Source organism: Gekko japonicus, unplaced genomic scaffold (assembly GCF_001447785.1).
Source record: "Gekko japonicus isolate JY-2015 unplaced genomic scaffold, Gekko_japonicus_V1.1 scaffold1387, whole genome shotgun sequence".
NCBI classification, from domain to species: domain Eukaryota; kingdom Metazoa; phylum Chordata; class Lepidosauria; order Squamata; family Gekkonidae; genus Gekko; species Gekko japonicus.
The window spans coordinates 120,002-139,014 of record NW_015174881.1 but is presented as its reverse complement, the minus strand read 5'-3'; the positions used below and the strand labels follow the sequence as shown (position 1 = coordinate 139,014).

Here is a 19,013-nt window from a genome sequence, read left to right as displayed (position 1 = left end):
AAAGGAAAGATCAAGGTTTGAAGAATGTAAACTTGTTTGCAAGTTCTGGTGGTGGTGGTGATCCATGGGACAGCTCTGTGCACAACATATATAGACCCTTCAGGCCAAATGAGCACGTACCTCAAACTATACATGCACACAGTAGTAGCAAAGGTCTTAGTACTTGCATGCTTTGCAGCTTCCCTGCCCCAAATGAAAATGTTTTAAAAGAACATATGAAATATGCTCATTCCCATATGACTTGGAACACGGAGATTTCTGATGCAGACATCAATCAACCTGGAACTAGTAGGGATGCCTACAGCCCTGCCAGGTCAGGTCAGTTTTCAGAAACTGATTATGTGGGCAAACCAGAAAGGCTCTTTCCTCAACCTCACTCTGAAACCATGGCCCACTATGAATCGCTCCATGGCTTTATAGTGAGCCACCAGAAACTTGATACAAGCAATGGCACTAATAAAAAAGACATCCCAATGCCTGGATTTCGGGCTAGGAAACGAGCTCCCTATAGCTCTTCGCACAAGATCTTGGGAATGTCCACTCTTACCTCAACAAAACTTCCATATGCCCGGAAACAAATGAGGAAGAAAAGCACAGCATGGCCCACTGAGACTGAGAGAGGCAAGATGAAAAGCCATCCAGGTGGTCTGGAAGAACTCCAACACAAATGGCTACCCATAAATGATAGCAGCATGGAAGAAGAATTCCCTTTAGCTACAGAAATAGAATTAGCAGAAAATAGATACTTCAGACCTGTTACTGTTCCTCAGTCTGCCTTGGACCTCAAAAGATCTTTTAGGGGCATTTTGAAAGCAACAGACTATTCCATAGCATCAGCAGGACAGCAGCATCAGTTACGTCAAATGGTTCCTGTTGTTCTTCTCGAGCAGCTTAACCTTTGTCCCAGAAAGATGAAGCAACCTACGATTAAGATTTTCAAGAAAAAGGCATTACCTCCTTCTCAAGAGTTTGGAATGGATGAGTCTCTTCCCTTAGATGTCTTCTTTTTTGACTCCCCTCTTGAAGGCTCTCTAGAACTGGATGATCTTCTGGATACAGATTCATCAATACTGAAGAATGAGGAGAGGAAATGCCCATACTGTCCCGACAGGTTCCACAATGGGATTGGCCTAGCCAATCACGTGCGGGGCCACCTGAACAGGGTGGGTGTGAGCTACAATGTCCGTCACTTCATCTCTGCAGAAGAAGTGAAAGCTATTGAGCAAAAATTTTCCTTCCAAAAGAAGAAGAAAAAAGGTAGTATGTATTCAATTTATAATTTTCCCCATTTTTCTAATATTTTTTATTTCCTCGAAGATGGGTATGTATGTTCCACTATATATTCTCTCCCCACAGGAGATGTTATGTTACAGCATGCTTACAACGTCTAGTTGTGGTGGTGGTGCTCTTGTTTTTAAATCATGTGTTCTAAGGGGAGTTGCCTTAAGTTGTTCTTGGTTTAAACAGACAGTGATCAGTAAAACTGATGGTTTTCTCCCCCCCCCCTTTTCTGCAGTTGCAAACTTTGATCCAAGTACTTTCAGTTTAATGAGATGTGAATTTTGTGGAGCTGGTTTTGACACACGTGCAGGGCTGTCCAGCCATGCCAGGGCCCACCTGAGGGATTTTGGAATCACCAACTGGGAGCTCACCATCTCACCAATAAACATCTTGAAGGAGCTGCTAGCGAATTCATCAGAACATCCTATGCTTCAGACTGCACTAGGAGCAGATCCTTCACCCCCAAACCAAGAGAGAGAGATGCTTGGGTTTGGGTCCTGCAAAAGTACGACCCCTGTATCTGAATGCAGCATTTCACAATCACCTTTCTCCCCGTTCCCTTCATCCTGGGGAGAGGAACCCATACAGTCCTTCAGAGATGGTAAGCAGTTAAACTTTTCTTGCATCCTAGAATATTTAATATGTATGCATTTGGCCTCATTTATTCTTCCCAGTGATAATCTTAACTGCATGCAGGAAATTATGTTGTTCATAGCAAATTGAGGTGCTTTTGTCAGACTTAAGAACCAGCCAGATTTTCTAGGAGCCCACTAGCAATGTGCATTCGGATCTACCCAAGTCAAAAATTGGATAGTTTTCCACATCCCAAATGTATTTGGGTTTTCGGGGGGGGGGGGGGAACCCAGAAAAAAATTGTCCACAATCTACTAGGTAGATCCAAAAACAGCAGAGAGGCAGGAGCAGAATGCTATTTGTTGTGCTTCTACTGCAATCCCTTTAAAGTTTAAAGGGATTGCAGAAGACAGCCTGAGGATCATCTGTGCCGGTGGGGAGCAGACTGTTCCCGCTTGCTCAGCTTGGGGCTGGCTTCTCATGTAGCCCAGTTTAAACCAGGCTGCAGAAGAAATGAGCCCAGCCAGGATCTCCTGTGCTGCAGAGCAGTGTCCTGCAATGCACACAGCAGCTCCTGGGGCTGGCTTCTCCTGTAGCCCAGTTTAAACTGAATTGCAGGAGGAGTGAGACCAGCCACTGGGAGCAATGCGCTCCGCACAGCACAGCAATCCTTGGGGCTTGCTTCTCTTGCAGCCCAATTTAAACTGGACTGCCGGAGAAGCAAGCCCAGCTAGGATCTCCTGTGCTGCACAGCAGCTCCGAGGGCTGGCATCTCTGGCAGTCCAGTTTAAACTGGACTGCAGAAGAAGCAAGCCCAGCCAGGATCAGCTGTGGTTACAGGGAGCAGATTGTTCCTGGAGGCTCACCTTTGTGCTGGCTTCTCCTGCAACCAGGTTTGAATTATGCAAATTGCGGAGAAGAGAATCTTCAACCAGGTTTAAACCAGGCTGCAGGAGAAGCCAAGGCAGCCCAAGGCTCTTTTTTTTTAATTGGATTTTTTCTTCTCGGGTCTATGGGATCCAAAAAAAATTGGGATTTTTGAAAAATCTCAGATCCAAATACTGTACCAGTATTGGGATCCAGGATTTTTCAGAAATCCTGAAATTTTTTCAGGTCCCATAGACCCAAATAAAAATATACTAATTAAAAAAATATTGCACACTCCTAGAGCCCACTGGAAAAGGGAGATGGATAACTGCATGCACCAGTTAGAGAAAGGATCTATATATGATTATACTTCACCTTTTATTGATAAACTGCTGTATGTAGTTAGATATATATAGAATCAGGAATAGTTGCTTCATTGCATTCCTGTTGTTGGACTGAATATTGTACTATACAGGGATGTTAAAATATCACATTAAATTATATGTTAGCAATATGAAGCCATTTACCACCAACAATCTGAATCTTGTTCACTGAGTTGATGAACTGATGGGGTACTATTGATTTGTTGAATTCAAAGCTGAAACCTTTCTTGTACTGTTGCTACAAGTTTGAACACATGAAACTGCCTTGTATTTAATCAGACCCTTGGTCCATCAAGGTCAGTATTGTCTACTCAGACTGGCAGCAGTTCTCCAGGGTCTAAGGTGGCAGTTTGTCACGTCATGTATTATCTCATCCTTTTAACTGAAGATGCTGGGGATTGAACCTGGGACCTTCTGCATGAAAATCAGATACTCTACTATTATGCCACGACCCCATCCCACATCCACATGGCTTTATCTGATTGAGAAGACTGGAGTATAGAAGCAGTTTCTCTCAATAGTTAAGCTACATTGCATTTCAAAAGCAACACATTTCTGATCTGCAGTTTTAACTATGGAAAAACTGAAAAACCATACATATAAATATGAGTTTGGCATGTGTTTCCTACCCAGTACATATAGAGCTTTAACCTTTTACCTGTTCATGCATTGTACTACCTATTTCCATTGCCAACAGAGTGCCTTGCTTGGAAGCAACATTAAATTGTTGTCCCTCTTTATACAACTAATGTGAATTTTCAGATGTAATTTAAATATGTACTTTATTGTGCAGTCAAGTCAGCATAAAACTAAATAATCTAATGCACAGTATACTCAAGTACTTGAATAATTGCCTTTTGATACAATGAAAAATGTCAATCTCTTGCTATAATACTAGTTAGTGACTACTTCAGGATGTGGTTGATCTTGTTCACTTGATCCTCCTATTCCTCTCACAGTACCTGGCAAGGGTCTTTGGTTCAATATCACAAGGTGTTGCTTGAGTCAGTGGGAAAGTCTTCCATGGATTATGCATAGTGCATTTTAAAATGGCATACTAAACAGACATAGGTGTAATTAGTTGGAAGTACTTCTCTAGAGTGAAAAATCTCTCTCACAACAGCTCTTCTGTTAATGCTGCCAGCTCTCTTTTCCAATAGGAGCAAACCCGAAGGAAACTGTATAGAAGACGCTAAATACCCAAATGGTACAAAACATTCAGTGTTCACAATATAGTCAATGAACAATCATATAATCACAGAAAATTTCATAGTAGTGTCAAATTTGTAAGTAGTATCAAAGATGTTTATGATCTTCTCCGGAATGACGTATCATTTCATAGAAACTTCCTCTGAACAGTGTGTCTTTACTAATGTGACATCAAAATGATGTCTGGAATTGTAGCCTCTTCTTCAAAAACATTCAGACTATAGTAGTCACTAAGTTCACATTCTGATGCTACTTACAACTTTGACACTACCATGAATTTTTCCATACAGAGTATCGTAGCTTAAAGAAGGTACGTGTGTGTTGATGGTGCCTCCTGGTGCCCTAGCATTATGAACAAGTTGGTATGAGTTCCTCTTGTCTGTGGAATGTCCCATAGCAGGTATAAAGGCTGTTAAATTCAAGAGGAAATTTACAAGCATGGCTAGATCATATGACCTCTGAGAATATTACATGATTGGCTCAGAGAATTTCTGGAGGCACATGATATACCTCCAGTGCCAAAGCTTAGCAGGGTCTGGTGTGTAGGAGGCTGCTTGGGAACCATATGCAAACCTTCCCAGGCTCCATGGAGGAAGAGCACTATGTAAGTATAACAAATCTTGTTGCAAGTTAAGCTGCAAGAAGTACATCACTCATTACAAGCAAACTGACCGCAGTGGACATTTCTGCAATGAGACAGGGATTTCTGATGAAAAGGCAATTTAAAGCAATAGAGAGGGATGCACATTTATTCTGTAATCTGGTCTCTAGCAACTATAGTTGGTTCCCAAAAGGAATTTTCAACAAAGATAGAATAAAACTGTTAGTACAACTGATTCTCATTCAGTTCCATTTCCCAGACCTGGGACTTTGAAGGAAAGTGCCTCCATAAAGGTCTTGTAATGTGTCTTAAGATTACTTATTTCTATGAAACCGATAAGTTCTGTTGAATATGCTGTTAATCAAAATATAGAAACCAGAGGGTTTGAACAGTTTTTGCAATAGAGAGAACACTAAGGTCCCTTGAGGATACTGCAATTCATAGATTATTTGGAGTCAGGGTGAAGTCAATGTGACAGTCTGCAGATGATGCCAGAGTTTTCACGAAGGTATAATTGCAACTAAACACTGAAAATGTCCACAAGGATCTATCCAAACTGGGTGACTGTGCAAAAAGAAGAAGAAGAAGAGAGTCAGTGTAAGTCAAAGTGATGCATATTTAGACAAAAAGTCTACTATTTATATGCTTGTCTGTGGCTACCCAGGCAACTGAAATCAGATGTAAAAACCTATTGAATGTGCTGCAACCATGAAAAAGGCCAATTCAGTGTTGGGAATTATTATGAAAGAGACTGAAAACAGCAAATATAGTGTTATTATTTAAATCTACAGTAGGAATACATACAGAACAATGGACACAATTAAAGTCATCCTACCTCCCAAAGGATATTTGTAGAGCAAGTTTAAATTGAAAAGGGTGTTTAGAAAAAAGATAATTGAGGAAAGACATATAGAAGTTAGCAATTTATAAAATGAACATTTTAATAAAATTATTAGCCATGTAGAGAGAATGGAGACTTCTTCCTATGTGCAATAACCCAGCTTCCAAGACATGGTTCTCACAAATCACTGACGAGGTAGCAGGTCTATATCTCCTTAAAAATAACCATTATTGAATAATCTGATACTAAAATGTTTTCTTTACATGGAAAGTTTGAGGCCAAGAAGAAAAGAGTTGTAATCTATATGTCTCCCTGTCAATGTAGCCTTCTATGTATAATTCTTTTTTTAATCAGTGTGAACTTGCACTTAGAGAAAAATGGAGAAACTTTTATTTGGTGTCTTAAAAAGGGTATTGTCAAAAAGGCCTCCCGTGCCCAACCCAGTCTGAAAACCTTTTAGCCAAGAGGCTGGCTAGCTAAAATTACAAAAGGTGTTAAAGGCACCTGTATTCTTTTAACCTGGGTAGGCTACCACCAGTCCTTTCCAGTCCCTCCAGTCAGGAACCAAAGAATGGACTTCTGACCTTACTGGGATTAACTAGGGAGTTCTCCCCGCGAGGTTGACTCACAGCAAGAAACCCACAAGATTACTATCACGGTAGTGAACCGCCAGTCTTAGGCACTTGATTGTCCTCCTGCAGCAGTAGAGACAAAGAACCAGAGTTTGGTGAATAAAATATTTTTTTATTAAGTACAAAGAGTATTATTAAAAAGGTCCAAATTTACTTAAAACATTACTGTGAGGAAAAACAATAAAACTAGAGATGAAGAAACTAGCTAGACACTTTTAGGACCTTGGTTCTCAAAAGGCAAGATGTTACCCATTAAGTGTTCTGGGTCCAAAGTGTACTCCATCTCCAGAGTCCCAAACGCCAGGCCAGTTGGCTTCAGTAGCAAGAGCTTCGAGAGGGCCAAAGGTCAGCAAGGCAATGTTACATGTCAGCATAACATGCAAACACCATCAAGCCCCCTGAATAGGTTTCTAGGTAGGTAATTTATCACTTGAATCCTAGATTGTTGCTAGGCCTTTGCACCAATCATGGTTCAAGCAATGTACTATAGATACAAGTAGGCCAAATCAGTAAAAGGACGATTTCATTGGTCTCTGGTCATGTCAGAAGAGCAAATGATGTGATCTGCAGCTTCACACCACCACCACCCCCTCTCACAAGACTTAATTGCTTTGGAATGTTAATTGGGAAGCCAAGGTCAAGAGAAGAACACATTATCTATGCAGGTGCAAGGATGCTCTCCTCTCTACAGCATATCCATGTGAACTCTGGTGACTTAAAGACAATAATTTTAACCAGGGCAGGCCGCAACCAGACTAAACCAGACTGTTAAAACAGAACTCCATTTTGAGTGAACCAAAGTTCTTGACAGGTGTGTGTGTGTTGTTTTATAAACCTGAAATATTGGTATAGGGGTAGGGAGAGAAGGAAGAAGACGAGTGGCTTTATTATGGTTACAGAGGCTAGTCAATCAACACTGCATCACCGACTTCTCCTGAAAACAGGAAGAACCAGTTAGCTCCATGGGTCAATCCAGGTTTGAAGTTTGTATGTCTGCCCAAAAACATAATATAAACACATTTGATCTTGGAAGAAGCTGAGAAGTGATGTCCAAAAGGGTACAAATCTACAGTAGTCCTAGTACAACTCAAGGTATCTATATCATCTTCAACCTAAAATAGGGCAGAAATATCTACCCCTCTTCAGAAGAATCATGTGGAAACAGTGCCCCCCATACCCAGTACACCAGTTATTTTAGTGAAGATGCTACAAATTAACTGCATGTTAACTCAAATGTGTGGTGAGCCAGTACTGAAGGAAAGTTCTTCTGACTGCAATGATTACTGAGTATTACATAATGGATAAATGCAATGTGTATAAAATTATCGATTGGATATGGACGTAAGCTCTATATACAGTTCTTTGGTGATGTGCACCTTTTATAGATTACTACTTTTACAAGATTTTGAAGAGCAGTCAATTAACTGAAGTTGAAGTCCTGCTCAATGCAGTAGTTATAATGGATATCTGTTGAGAATACATGGCATTGACTTGCAAGTCCATTGTACTGGGATGTAAACGTGAACAATGAGCATACATACCTTTCGGGTACGTTGTAGGGCTATCTTTCGGCTATGTTCCTGCAGAGTGCAGGTGGTTGGACTAGATGACCTGCAAGGTCCCTTCTAACTCTAACATGCTATGACTCTGTGATTCTATATCAGAGTTTGGCAGAAGAATTGTACCCAAATCACAATAATGCGTGGGTGTTCATTTAGTTGATAGTGTAAGGATCTGCAGACTGCAAAAGCTAAGGAATAAATCAAAATTTACATCTGCTCAGCAATATCAGTCTTCTGAAACAATTAGTCTTAAAGTCTGAAGCTCAATGTGTTGGTCCATCAAAAAAGACCTGAATGCTACATTTGAGCAGGAGGGAAGGTGGCATGGTACAGCCCGATCTTGTCAGATTCGGGAAGCTAAGCAGGGTCATTAGCTGGAAGGGAGACCACCAAGGAAGGCAATGGCCAACTACCTCTGCTTCTCACTGGCCTTGAAAGCCCCTTGCTGCGGTTGACATAATTTGACTGTGAATTTATAGCACCTTACACACACACACATTTGAGCTCCTCACTCTGTTCACAGTTTTATTGATGCTATGAAACTGGGTAGATGTTATGAAAATGCACTTCTGCAGATATGAATTTCCATCCACTCAAGCAACTCACCCCCCAACTCTGGGGATGTAGGAAAAAAAAGGTTGTGCCCAGTACAGTAGCTGACATTCTTAATACGACTTTGCACTGGTCTTTGCAAAAAGAAATGTCAGATCTTTATCCTCCAAATTCCCCATTAACACAATTGTGCCATTCAGCCCAAATAGTCAGCATGACTGTAGTCCTCAACTGAAAATTAACCCAAATTAGCAAGTACAACCACTGACTCATCTGGTAGAAGTTGAGATTTATCTTCACTATGGAAGTAGATTTTGGAATTGCCACTGTGTGTGTGTGCTCTCTCTCTCAACTAGTTAAACACATCACATGACTGTATTATGCATTACTTTGCTCCCAACAGCCATGTGATTATGTGATTTTGCATAATATATTGTGTTAAACTACACATAAGAAAGAAACAGAGACATGGAGAAGCTCTATGTCTCTCTTGTAACATGTAGTTCTGCTCTGAGCCGGTTTGTAAACACAGTCAGAATTAAAAGCTGTAGTTCAGGTTGCACATTTACAGTATCTTCCTGTACTGCTTATTCAGGTTTCCAAGCTAGAAGCAGGATAGAATTTGACCCTCTAAGAGCATAAATGAGGCAACATGAGAGAATCAGGCACCTCGGCTCTGTAGCCCTTTACACAACAGCCCACATACAAACTTCCTTATAGCATGGCCAGCTGCTCAGGTCAAAATCATACTGACAGAATTTCTAGAAAGTAAATTCTGCATAATGCACAAATAAAATGGGAATCTACAATTTCTAAGGGAGAAAACTGTTGAGAAATAGTTGGTGTTTACAACTTATTTGGCTTTTCTTTTGTGGTATTTCTCAATCGCATTCAAAATACAAGGATATTGTCTTTTTTTTATATAATAGCAAATGAACACTTAGAAGAACTGTATTCAAAATGCAAGTCTAATTGCTTTGAAACCAGTGGCTGGGTAAAAGTAGCAAAAGCAATATGGAAAATCCTGGAAATCTCATTGCTGTTTGTTCTTTTAGGTGTAGAGCTCCCTTCGCCTTTCAACTCTTTCATTTCTCTGTAGTTTAAATATAGGCTTTTCAGTATCTGAACAATAACACAAGGAAATGGTGACTTCTGTTTCAATAAAGTAGAGTTACTGGACTACACTGCTGGCAGCAGGGCCATCCTAACAACAATAACAGCCATCTAATCCCACCGACTTCAATAGATTTGGGAGGATTTACATCTGTTTAGGATGCCACTGTTGGAATTTTGTACTATCTCCTTTTTTGTCAGTTCATTATATAAATCTAAGATAAAGTGCTTATTGGAATCCTGGTACATGTTTAGTAAGCGAGAAATCCTAGAAATCTGAGTATTTTCATTATTCTTACAAAATATCTGTGTTGATCTTTAATCACTGACAAACTGAAATTAAAGAGCTCAGGTAAAATATCTGGAAAAAATAGAAGTACTTAAATGATTAAAGAATGTTCAGTTCTTAAATAAGCATGATCTGTCTGTGACCTGCCTAATCAATTATGACAACTTGTGTACATTGAAATTATTATTAAAACTTTAGCAGTAGTGCAATTTTAGATCCTTAAGGAAGGACTGAAGAATTTACAACTCTGAAGAACACTTTTGCTTATTGTCAGGGAAGCATATTCAGTACTGTTGTCTTTACTTCTTAGAACAGTAACACACTAAAAGCAAAATAGGTTGAAAGAAGTAAATGTCATTACATTTAGTGCAACCCATTAAAATTTATTGTCTCACTGATTTAACTTTGTTCCCACAGTAGAAAAGAGTAAGAGTCCAGTAGCACCTTAAAGACTAACAAAATTTATGGTAGGGTATGAGCTTTCGTGAGTCACTGCTCACTTCTTCAGACATAGCTAGAATGTGAATCCATCTGTACTATATATTGGAAAGTGGAGTGATTTTAGATGCCAAATGACATTAGCAGGCAAATGACAATAGCAGGTGTGATTGGATTAGGTGTGGAGAAATCAGAATTGGTAATGAAACAGGAAACCTAGGTCTCAAATCCAGGTAGATGCATTGTCTTGAGCTTCATTATCAGTTGCAATTAAGCAGCCTCTCTTTCCAATCTCACTTTGAAATTCCTTTGTAAGAGAACTGCTACTTTTAAGTCAGCAACTGAATGTCCTGGAAGGTTAAAACGTTCCCCCACTGGTTTTTGAATGCTGTGGTTTCTGATGTCAGACTTACGTCCATTAATTGATGGGACTGGCCTGCTTGTCCAATGTAGAGAGTGGAAGGTCATTGCTGACATGTGATGGCATAAATCACATTAGAGGATGAGCAGGAGTAGGGACCTGAGATAGTATGGCTGATGTTGCTGGGTTCAGTGATGGTGTTGCTAGGAGCTATATGAGAGCATTCTGGCATACCCAGGGTCAGCTTGCTACAAGACAAGTGTAAAGAAAATGACAACAGAACACTGCCGGTGGTCACCTACAGCAAACAACTCAAACCAGTTCAATGTATTATTAATGACCTACAACCCATGCTGGATAGTGACACTTTCAGTTTCCCAACTTTTGTATGAGACAATTTTAGGTCTCCCCACGTTGGATTTTGCTCCCTTAGAAAGAGTACAATCTAAATGTCTAGGAGCTCTACTTCAACTTCCTAGTAGCGTATCAAATACAAGCCTGTATTTGGAATCCGGTCTGATTAGAATTGAGGCTAAGGTAAGCATAGCTTCCATAAATTTTTGGCTTCAACTGAACCATTCCCCTCATAGTTTTACTTCATTAATTCTTAGGGATGGTTTTAGATCCTTATGGGTGAAGGCGGTTCACTGCAAGCTGTCTATGTTAGGCCTTCCTGCAGACCTTCTCTTAGCAATGGGCCTTGATCAGGCCAAGGTAAAGGTAAAGATTTCCCTTGCTCGAAAGCCAGTCAAATCCGACTCTAGGGTTGCGGTGCTCATCTCCGTTTCCAAGCCGAAGAGCCAGCGCTGTCCGAAGACATTTCCATGGTTGTGTGGCCGGCATGACTAAACGCCAAGGAGCACGGAACACTGTTACCTTCCCACCTAAGTGGTACCTATTTATCTACTTGCAATTTCTTGCTTTCGAACTGCTAGGTTGGCAGGAGCTGGAACCAGAGACAGGAGCTCACTCCGTCATGCGGCACTCGGGTCTCGAATTACTGACCTTCCAGCCTGCAGTAAAGCCCCTTGTTAAACAAAGGGTACTGGATACTGAATGGCAGGAGGACATCACTAGAGCCCTCAACTTTTTGGCACCAGAGAACACTAAATATGTAGGGGCTCAAGCTGTTTACCTTTTGCTCTTAGATATTTCATCCCATCGAAGGACATTTTCTATGGCTAGATGGAATGTCCTTCCCTGTGTGGTAGTGGAGTGGAGATACAGGAAGATTCTGTTGTTAGAGATGGTTTGCCCTTGTGGGGATGGGAAGATTGCGACAACTGAGCGTGTCCTGCTATACTGTGGTTTCTACCAGGAAATTCGGGCAAAGTTTATTTTGCCTTTGCTTGGTAGGTCTTCAACCTGTTCTCTGTCACAGATTTATTGCCTATAATGAAAATCCATGTCATTATTTTCTGTAATGAAGATCCATGTCATGCCTGTTTTGTAATATATGCCATCTTCATGTATGTATCCCATTCCTCAATTCCACTTGAGTAATTTTGCAGTTTGGAGCTAGAAAACTCTGAATGTTCATTTTTGTAGATGCAAAAATAAACATTTAAAATCCATAGGGCCTTAAATAGAAAAAAGAGTAAATTCTTAAGCAAAAAAAAATCTAGAATTTTATATATTATATGGTATGAGTACTACTTTTGGACAGTTCCTCGTGTCATAAGGTTGTGATTGGACTTACTTGAAAACAGGACACCACTTATAATCCTCGCGTTCTTTGGGTACCTAGAAATTTTAGGCTGTTTTTCCATTTTCCCTATAGCTAAAATAGCCAGCTTCTCTATCTCCTGCTTTCATTCGCCCTGCTTCCTCCATACTGCAGGCCTCAGGTTATGTTCTGGAAAGTTAGGCGCTCTTCTGCTCTGGTCTGCTGGAGTTTTAAGCATAGTAGCTCTACGAAGCAGGCACGCGGTTGAGCGGTAGTTCGGGGTTGGAGTTGTTCTGTCTGGATATATACCTCGCTAGTCTCGGGCTCTCCCTACTCACTCTGGGCCTGAGGGTTTCCCCTTGGTCGGCCGGGCCGGCTTCTCTAGGTTGACTCGGTGCTCGACTGCTTCACCTGATCAGACTCAGCTAGAGTTTCGACACTCCGCCGTCCCTCCTGACTGCTGCCCCGCATGTGCCAGACCCAAGATGGCGGCCTCCACCCTCTCGCAGCCCAAAGCGACAAAAGCGGTGGCGGTGCCGCGGCCTCGGGACGACGAGGCGGGTGCAGGGGCGCCGCCCGAGGCTGGTAAGAGCCTGGCAGAGGGGCAAGGAAAAACTAGTCCGATCGAACATGGTGGAGTGCCGTTTCTCTCCGCCCGCCCCCCCCCCCCCCCCGGACTGCTTTTTTAAGAGAGCGCGGCGCCTTTGCTTTTCTGGATGTGGGGTGGGATTGGGCTGACTGACAGGAAGCGGCGCCGTTTTTCTCTTTGCTCCTTTGTGCAGAGTACCAGGGCACCTTTGCTGTCAAGGCCTGATAGAGCATCATCGCCGTAGCCGCCTAGCTTCCCAAATAGCCCCTGCGCTGGTCAGCATCATTTCATTCCCTTTGAAGCCGTGGTTGTGCAGCACCCGGAGCGCCTGGCCAGCGCCTCGTCCACTGTCTGTAGTACCGCAAGCAGTTGATTTGTTAGTTGATCCGTATTGATACAAAACGGTTGTAGGCTCTGCCGTTTCACTAATCACTGCTCCTTCTAAACATCACAACCAGTCTTAACAGTAGTTTTCTGGCATGTGTTAAAACTTCCTAGTATTGACTCTGGCCTACCTAAAAATAAGGCAAATAACTGATTACACTGTGAGAAAAGGATAAATAATGTTAAAGTGGACTACAAGAAGCGTGCATTACTGCAGTGTTTGCTTGGTTAATCCAGCACTTTACTTGTTGAGATGGTTGAATTCTAGCTTTGAAATTCTCCAGTATAGTAGGCACTATGAGGACTGTTCTGTTTTTCATTTTGTGCATGTCATTTTGCCTAGTTTCCTTTTACATTTTATTGTAATAATTGTATAGCCCGATCTCATCTCGGAAGCTAAGCAGGGTCAGTACTTGAATGGGAGACCACCAAGGAAGGCTCTGCAGAGGATGGCAATGGCAAACCACGTCTGTTTTTCACTTGTCCTTAAAGTCCCTCTCTGGGGTTGCCATAAGTCGGCTTCAACTTTTTCATGCACGTAATTGTTAAATATAGTTGTGATATTCTCAAGAGTAGTACATATTTTCCTCCAGCATGTATGTGAACTATTATATTGGTGAATTTTTCAATCAAAATAGAATTGTTTTTCTTCATATTTAAATGAAGATTCTCTATTTAAGCTGTTTTTCTCATCCTTGTCATATTTACAGATTGATTTTGTATATATTTCTGTTAAGTAAATCCCACTATGTTACTTGCAGAGAAGTGTGCATAAGACTGGGCTCTGCATAATGCCACTGTTGCTTTATCTTTCTCTAGATTGTAGCTGACAAGCCAGTGCATAGTTTCTTGGTGCAAACAGTTTTGCATAACATTTTGTCACTTTCTGCTCTGGTCAAGTTTTTTCTTCCTGTTGCTCTAAAGTAAAAAACCCCTCACATCCATGATCTATTTAATTGTAATTGCTATTCCCCTGAATGGTATCTTTGCTTTGTTTTTGTGTACACACATACTACAAATGCCACTGAGCATGACATTTTTTGCTGTAAGTAAGGGATCAGAGTGAAAAGAAATAACTTGCTGAACACAAGTTGAAATACAACATTTTAATAGATTAACTAATTAGTGGAATTGCTTATCATTATCTGGTTGATCCCTCCTATATATAGTCCCATAGCAATTTTTGTGGCCTCTTATCCAGGAACACAGATGGCTTATCACGTCTTCTGGCACTAAACTGTGGTCTCATAACCAATATGGTAATGTTGTCTTAATTGTCAGCATTCTGTACCTTCCTACAGATTTTTACTGTTACTGCTAATTATAGTTGTGCATTTCCAGCTCTAAGATATAACATAGGCTTTATTATTTTCATGTCATAATTCAATGTTCAGTTTCTGATTTTTAAAAAGTCTTGCAGTGGAGATTTTCTTTATTGCTCAATGACCTCACATATTTTTATGTTTAAGCAATAGCAAGGGCTCAATTGTTGCAAAGATATCTCTAGTAACATATTTACTTATTTTTGTAGTAAGTGGCACAGTAATTTTTTTGTCATGTTAAGTGGAATTTATGGGGTAGCTGAATAATTTACAACGTATTTTAATTATGTACGACATGGTTTGACCCTCTAACATTGTTAGCTTTCCCGTTTCAAGCTCAAGCCCCATATTCCCTTCTTTCTTTGATAGTCATGGCTTCTGAGGAGGAAGATGATATGGTTACAACAGAAATGGGATCACTATCACTCCAGAAGAAGAATTCTGTGGCTGGGTCATTAGACCAGATTCCAAGCAGAATAGGGAACTCGCTGTCTCCAGACCCTTCCAGCAATAAGGCAGACTCCCGAGATTCTAAAAGTGAGTCTCTGTTGTTGTTGTTGTTGAGGCATCTGTGGAACATTGTGCATGGTATCTGCAATAGAGTGAGTCTCCTTCTCATCTGGCTTATAGTCAGATCTGAACCTGTCTCTTACAAGCTTTTCTATAAAGGAAAGATACTGTAATGGCTTTTAGTTTGATTCTTTCTGTTGGTGTAAGAATGTGCAAGCTTTTGTAACTAACAAAACTGCTATTCACATTAAAAAGACTGTGGAAGAAACTGTGCATATCAAGAGCTTGCATTTTTGCTATAAAAATGAAGGGTTGACCCAATAAAATAAATTGCCTTCTCAATATCTTGTGTGTGTTGTTGAAGAAATAGCAGTACAACTCTACATTTTCCCCATAGGATTGTTCATTTTTAAAAAAAATCTTTCACTAACATTATACAAAGTACATCGATGAACAACAGCACTGAATCACAGCCTGTCTAATTAATGGTCCATTGGTGAAGAGGTTTTCTACCTTGTAAAGTGCACAGTGAAGCGTGATTGATGCAATTAATCTTCATTCCAAAGAAGTTTCTAACTTTCTTAGTTGTATTTGTTCCTGAAGTGAAGAAAAAGTTTGCACACTTGAGTTCAGCTTTAGGATAATCGCCAGTAGCTAGTCATTACCAGTAGACATCACCATTCTTGGCTGTACTTGGGTAACAATTTTAGATAATCTGTGATGATTGAAAGATGTTCAAAATAAGAAATACAGTGCTGAGTTAGTGGGGGGACTAAGGGGTACTTGATATGACACATGAGGCATCTTGGACCAATTTCATGTGTCAGCTAAGTCAACAAAAGCAGTGATTGCATGTGGACAGTGGTTAAGTTTTGCAAATATAGTTTGAAGAGGGAGCTTGGTCACCAAACAAATGCCATTTGGTTAGTACTTATTAAATTCATTCTTCGCATAACAGATTGCTGGTGCAAATCTGTTGTGCCAAACCAAGGCTGAGTTTGTGATATCTGAGAGGCTGACTTTTAAAGAGAGACTCAGACTCAAGACTGCAATGTGCACAGGTGGTCTGCTGACAAGTAGCAAAGAGAGTGTGAGGTTAAATTTAACCTTGTCTCAATAAGTCACTCTCCTCTTTCCAGCACCAAACCTCACGACGTGCGAGGTCTGTGGCGCCTGCTTTGAAACCCGCAAGGGCCTGTCCAGCCATGCCCGTTCTCACTTGCGTCAGCTCGGTGTGGCTGAGTCCGAGAGCAGCGGAGCCCCCATCGACTTACTGTATGAACTGATGAAACAGAAGGGCAAACAGGACAGCGGCCCCATCTCTCCAAGCCTTAGCAAAAAATCTGCTTCTCCCAAAGAAGGGACTGCAGGGTCCTCACGGCCAACACTGTTGCCCCCCACTACAGAACGGCCTCAAGAGCCACCTGTAAACAAAGCAATCAAATCCCCTCCAGATTTCAGCTCCAAGAATGTTGCCCAGCCAGGATCTCCCATACTCAAGAAAGTGACACCTTCTCTGCCTGGTTCTCCTCCACCAAAGAACCCTGAAGACAAGAGCCCTAAGCTACCGCTGAGCCCCCTGCAGAGCTCTCCTAAAGCACAGTGGCCACAACCGGAGGAAGAAGGCCCCTTAAATCTAAGTGAGTCTGTTTGATGCTGATGCTTCTTGCTGTGCGTAACACTGGAGAGTTGGCAGAGAGCTTTTGTGTGTGGCATTACCCTGTGGTGTGAACCAGTTAAGGGTTTTCCCCCTCCAACCTGCCAGACACATTTGCCATCCATTGGCTGCAAAGGCTGCTGCACTCGCACATATTGTCTCTTATGTACACCACGGTAAAGGAAGGGCATGGGAGGTAAATTGGATATGTTACTCTCCTGCAAAATGTTCCGTTATTATTTCTAGGATAATTGCTGGTTTTAGATGAAGATGGGCTCTTTGCTGTTAGGCAGAGAGTGTTTCTCTCTTCTCAGATTTATATGAGAGCTGCTTTTTATTTTTACTGCAACATACCTGCCTATTAGAGCTTCTTTCCAAAGGAGGCACTTCCCTCTACCTCCACGGGTTCTTTTCCCAATCTACCTCTGGGAGGGTCAGTCCTATAATATTACTCCGTATACCTTCCACAAAGCTTTCCCACATGTCCTTTCAGTTTGTGCTCAGTCTTTATTATTAATTCATTGTTGGAAAATAGGAATGAGTCTCAGTCAGAGGGACAGTATCTGTAAACAATCTACTTCCTGCCAAAGCCCTGAGCGAAGCTACTCTTCACCTCAAGAAAAGGCCAAGGTACTCTCTGTTATGATCTTGAGAACAGATATTCAGTTAAAAACAAATGTCCATTGCAGAACAAAGGGCAAGGAGTCCAGTGCCATGAGTATCTTAGATTTCCCACCAGGAGGCAATTTCTACTGCTTTTAAGTCTTACTGTTTTTGACCTTTTACACAGTAAACCTGCATGTTGTTCACGTACCCTCATCAGTACCCTCATTAGATCTGATGCTAATGCTGGTGATTCTTAGGTTGCTTGAAAAGACGATGCTTGAAAATTAGCACAGCCAAACCGCTTGTGGACTCTAGTATTCAGAGACAGGTCTCTTCAGCAGTGTTAGCGATGGAAATCTTTTATTTGAAAAGCTGTCAGAAACAGCATAAGCTACTCCATACCACCTGTATCAGTTTTCTTGAATTTTCCTTTTTTTGCATTGCAGGGAAACCATGCCTCACTGATTAAGTGCTGCTTTGCAGTTGTTACTGGTGAGGGAGCAATGAGTTTTCACTGTTGCTGTGATTAGTCAGGGGCATATATGTCTACTGGAGATCAAGCAGGAGCACAGGGGAATTTTCTGGTGGGGCGGTCAGGGTAGGATCTGATGGTGTCAAGGCTTCCTTACCTATAGGGTTTTATTATCCTTTAAGCAGCCAAGTCTACAGTCCTACTGGTATAGGAAGTGTCTGTCTACATCCTGAGAGATCTGCCTTTACAATGAATCTCATACTTGTTTCATCTGAGTATCTAATTTTAAAAGCCCTGTTTGCTGCTGTTAGAACCCTTCAGTTATCTCATCATAGTGCAGTAGTCTAGTTTAAACTGAACACTAGAGTCCTCAGATCTGTTATTCTGCCTCAGTTATGCAACTGAAAAGAGTTACTGAGGAAAAACAATAGCATTTGTACAGATACGTCCGACTCCCATCCCTAAGTGTACCTCTTCACTTCTGGCATGAATATTTGCTTTACACTTCTCATTCTAGAAACCACTGTGAGATTTTCTACCTTTGCTATCGCATGTTAGTTGGCCAAGTCTAGGCTAAGCTGTGTTTCATTTAACCAGTGATGTGTCAAAGTGGAGATTCATAGAATATACTGTGTCACTTCTAGATATCATACATGCCTTCTTTAAATATTCATGGGCACTTTGAACTTGCATGATACAGAAACTGGCATAAATCTTCATGGACTAAATAAGGTCTTTTAAGTTGCCATTCTGTACACATTCAGTAACAACAGCTGTCAATTCTGCAGTCAACCCAGTTCTTGTTAATAGATCATACAATAGATAGGTAGATTGTAGGGTGCATACCAGTGAAAGAACTGCATGGTCCTCTCTTTATTTTGAAATCAAACGTTATAAATGTTGGATCAAAGACATTTCTAAGAAGCTTACAGGTATGAAAAACTGTAATGTTTGGAAAGTATACTCTTGAGCTCTGTGTCACTGTTATGGATGCCTGTTTAAATGAGATTTTGCAGTCTGAAGGTGTGAAATGATTGGCAAAAAACAAACAAACCCTCATATGCACTGTGCCTCAAAGTAGCAGTTTGTAATTTTTAATGACTGT

The 19,013-nt window shown here is 41.1% G+C and overlaps 1 protein-coding gene across 4 annotated transcripts in view; it reads left to right on the top strand.

The window, feature by feature from the left end:
• The first annotated feature begins 811 nt into the window (after positions 1–811).
• The window catches only part of WIZ (widely interspaced zinc finger motifs), a 28,116-nt gene continuing 9,914 nt past the window's right edge, over positions 812–19,013 (top strand). The window contains exons 1-4 of one of the 4 annotated variants that reach the window (XM_015424885.1): positions 812–1,257; positions 1,517–1,882; positions 15,033–15,200; positions 16,313–16,813. In XM_015424885.1, the coding sequence (XP_015280371.1) occupies positions 864–1,257; positions 1,517–1,882; positions 15,033–15,200; positions 16,313–16,813 (1,429 nt within the window). In that variant the 5' untranslated portion in view covers positions 812–863. Of the gene's footprint in view, positions 1,261–1,516; positions 1,883–12,727; positions 12,954–15,032; positions 15,201–16,312; positions 16,814–19,013 lie in introns of those variants that run through there. The other 3 variants (XM_015424884.1, XM_015424886.1, XM_015424887.1) reach the window with 3 other exon arrangements.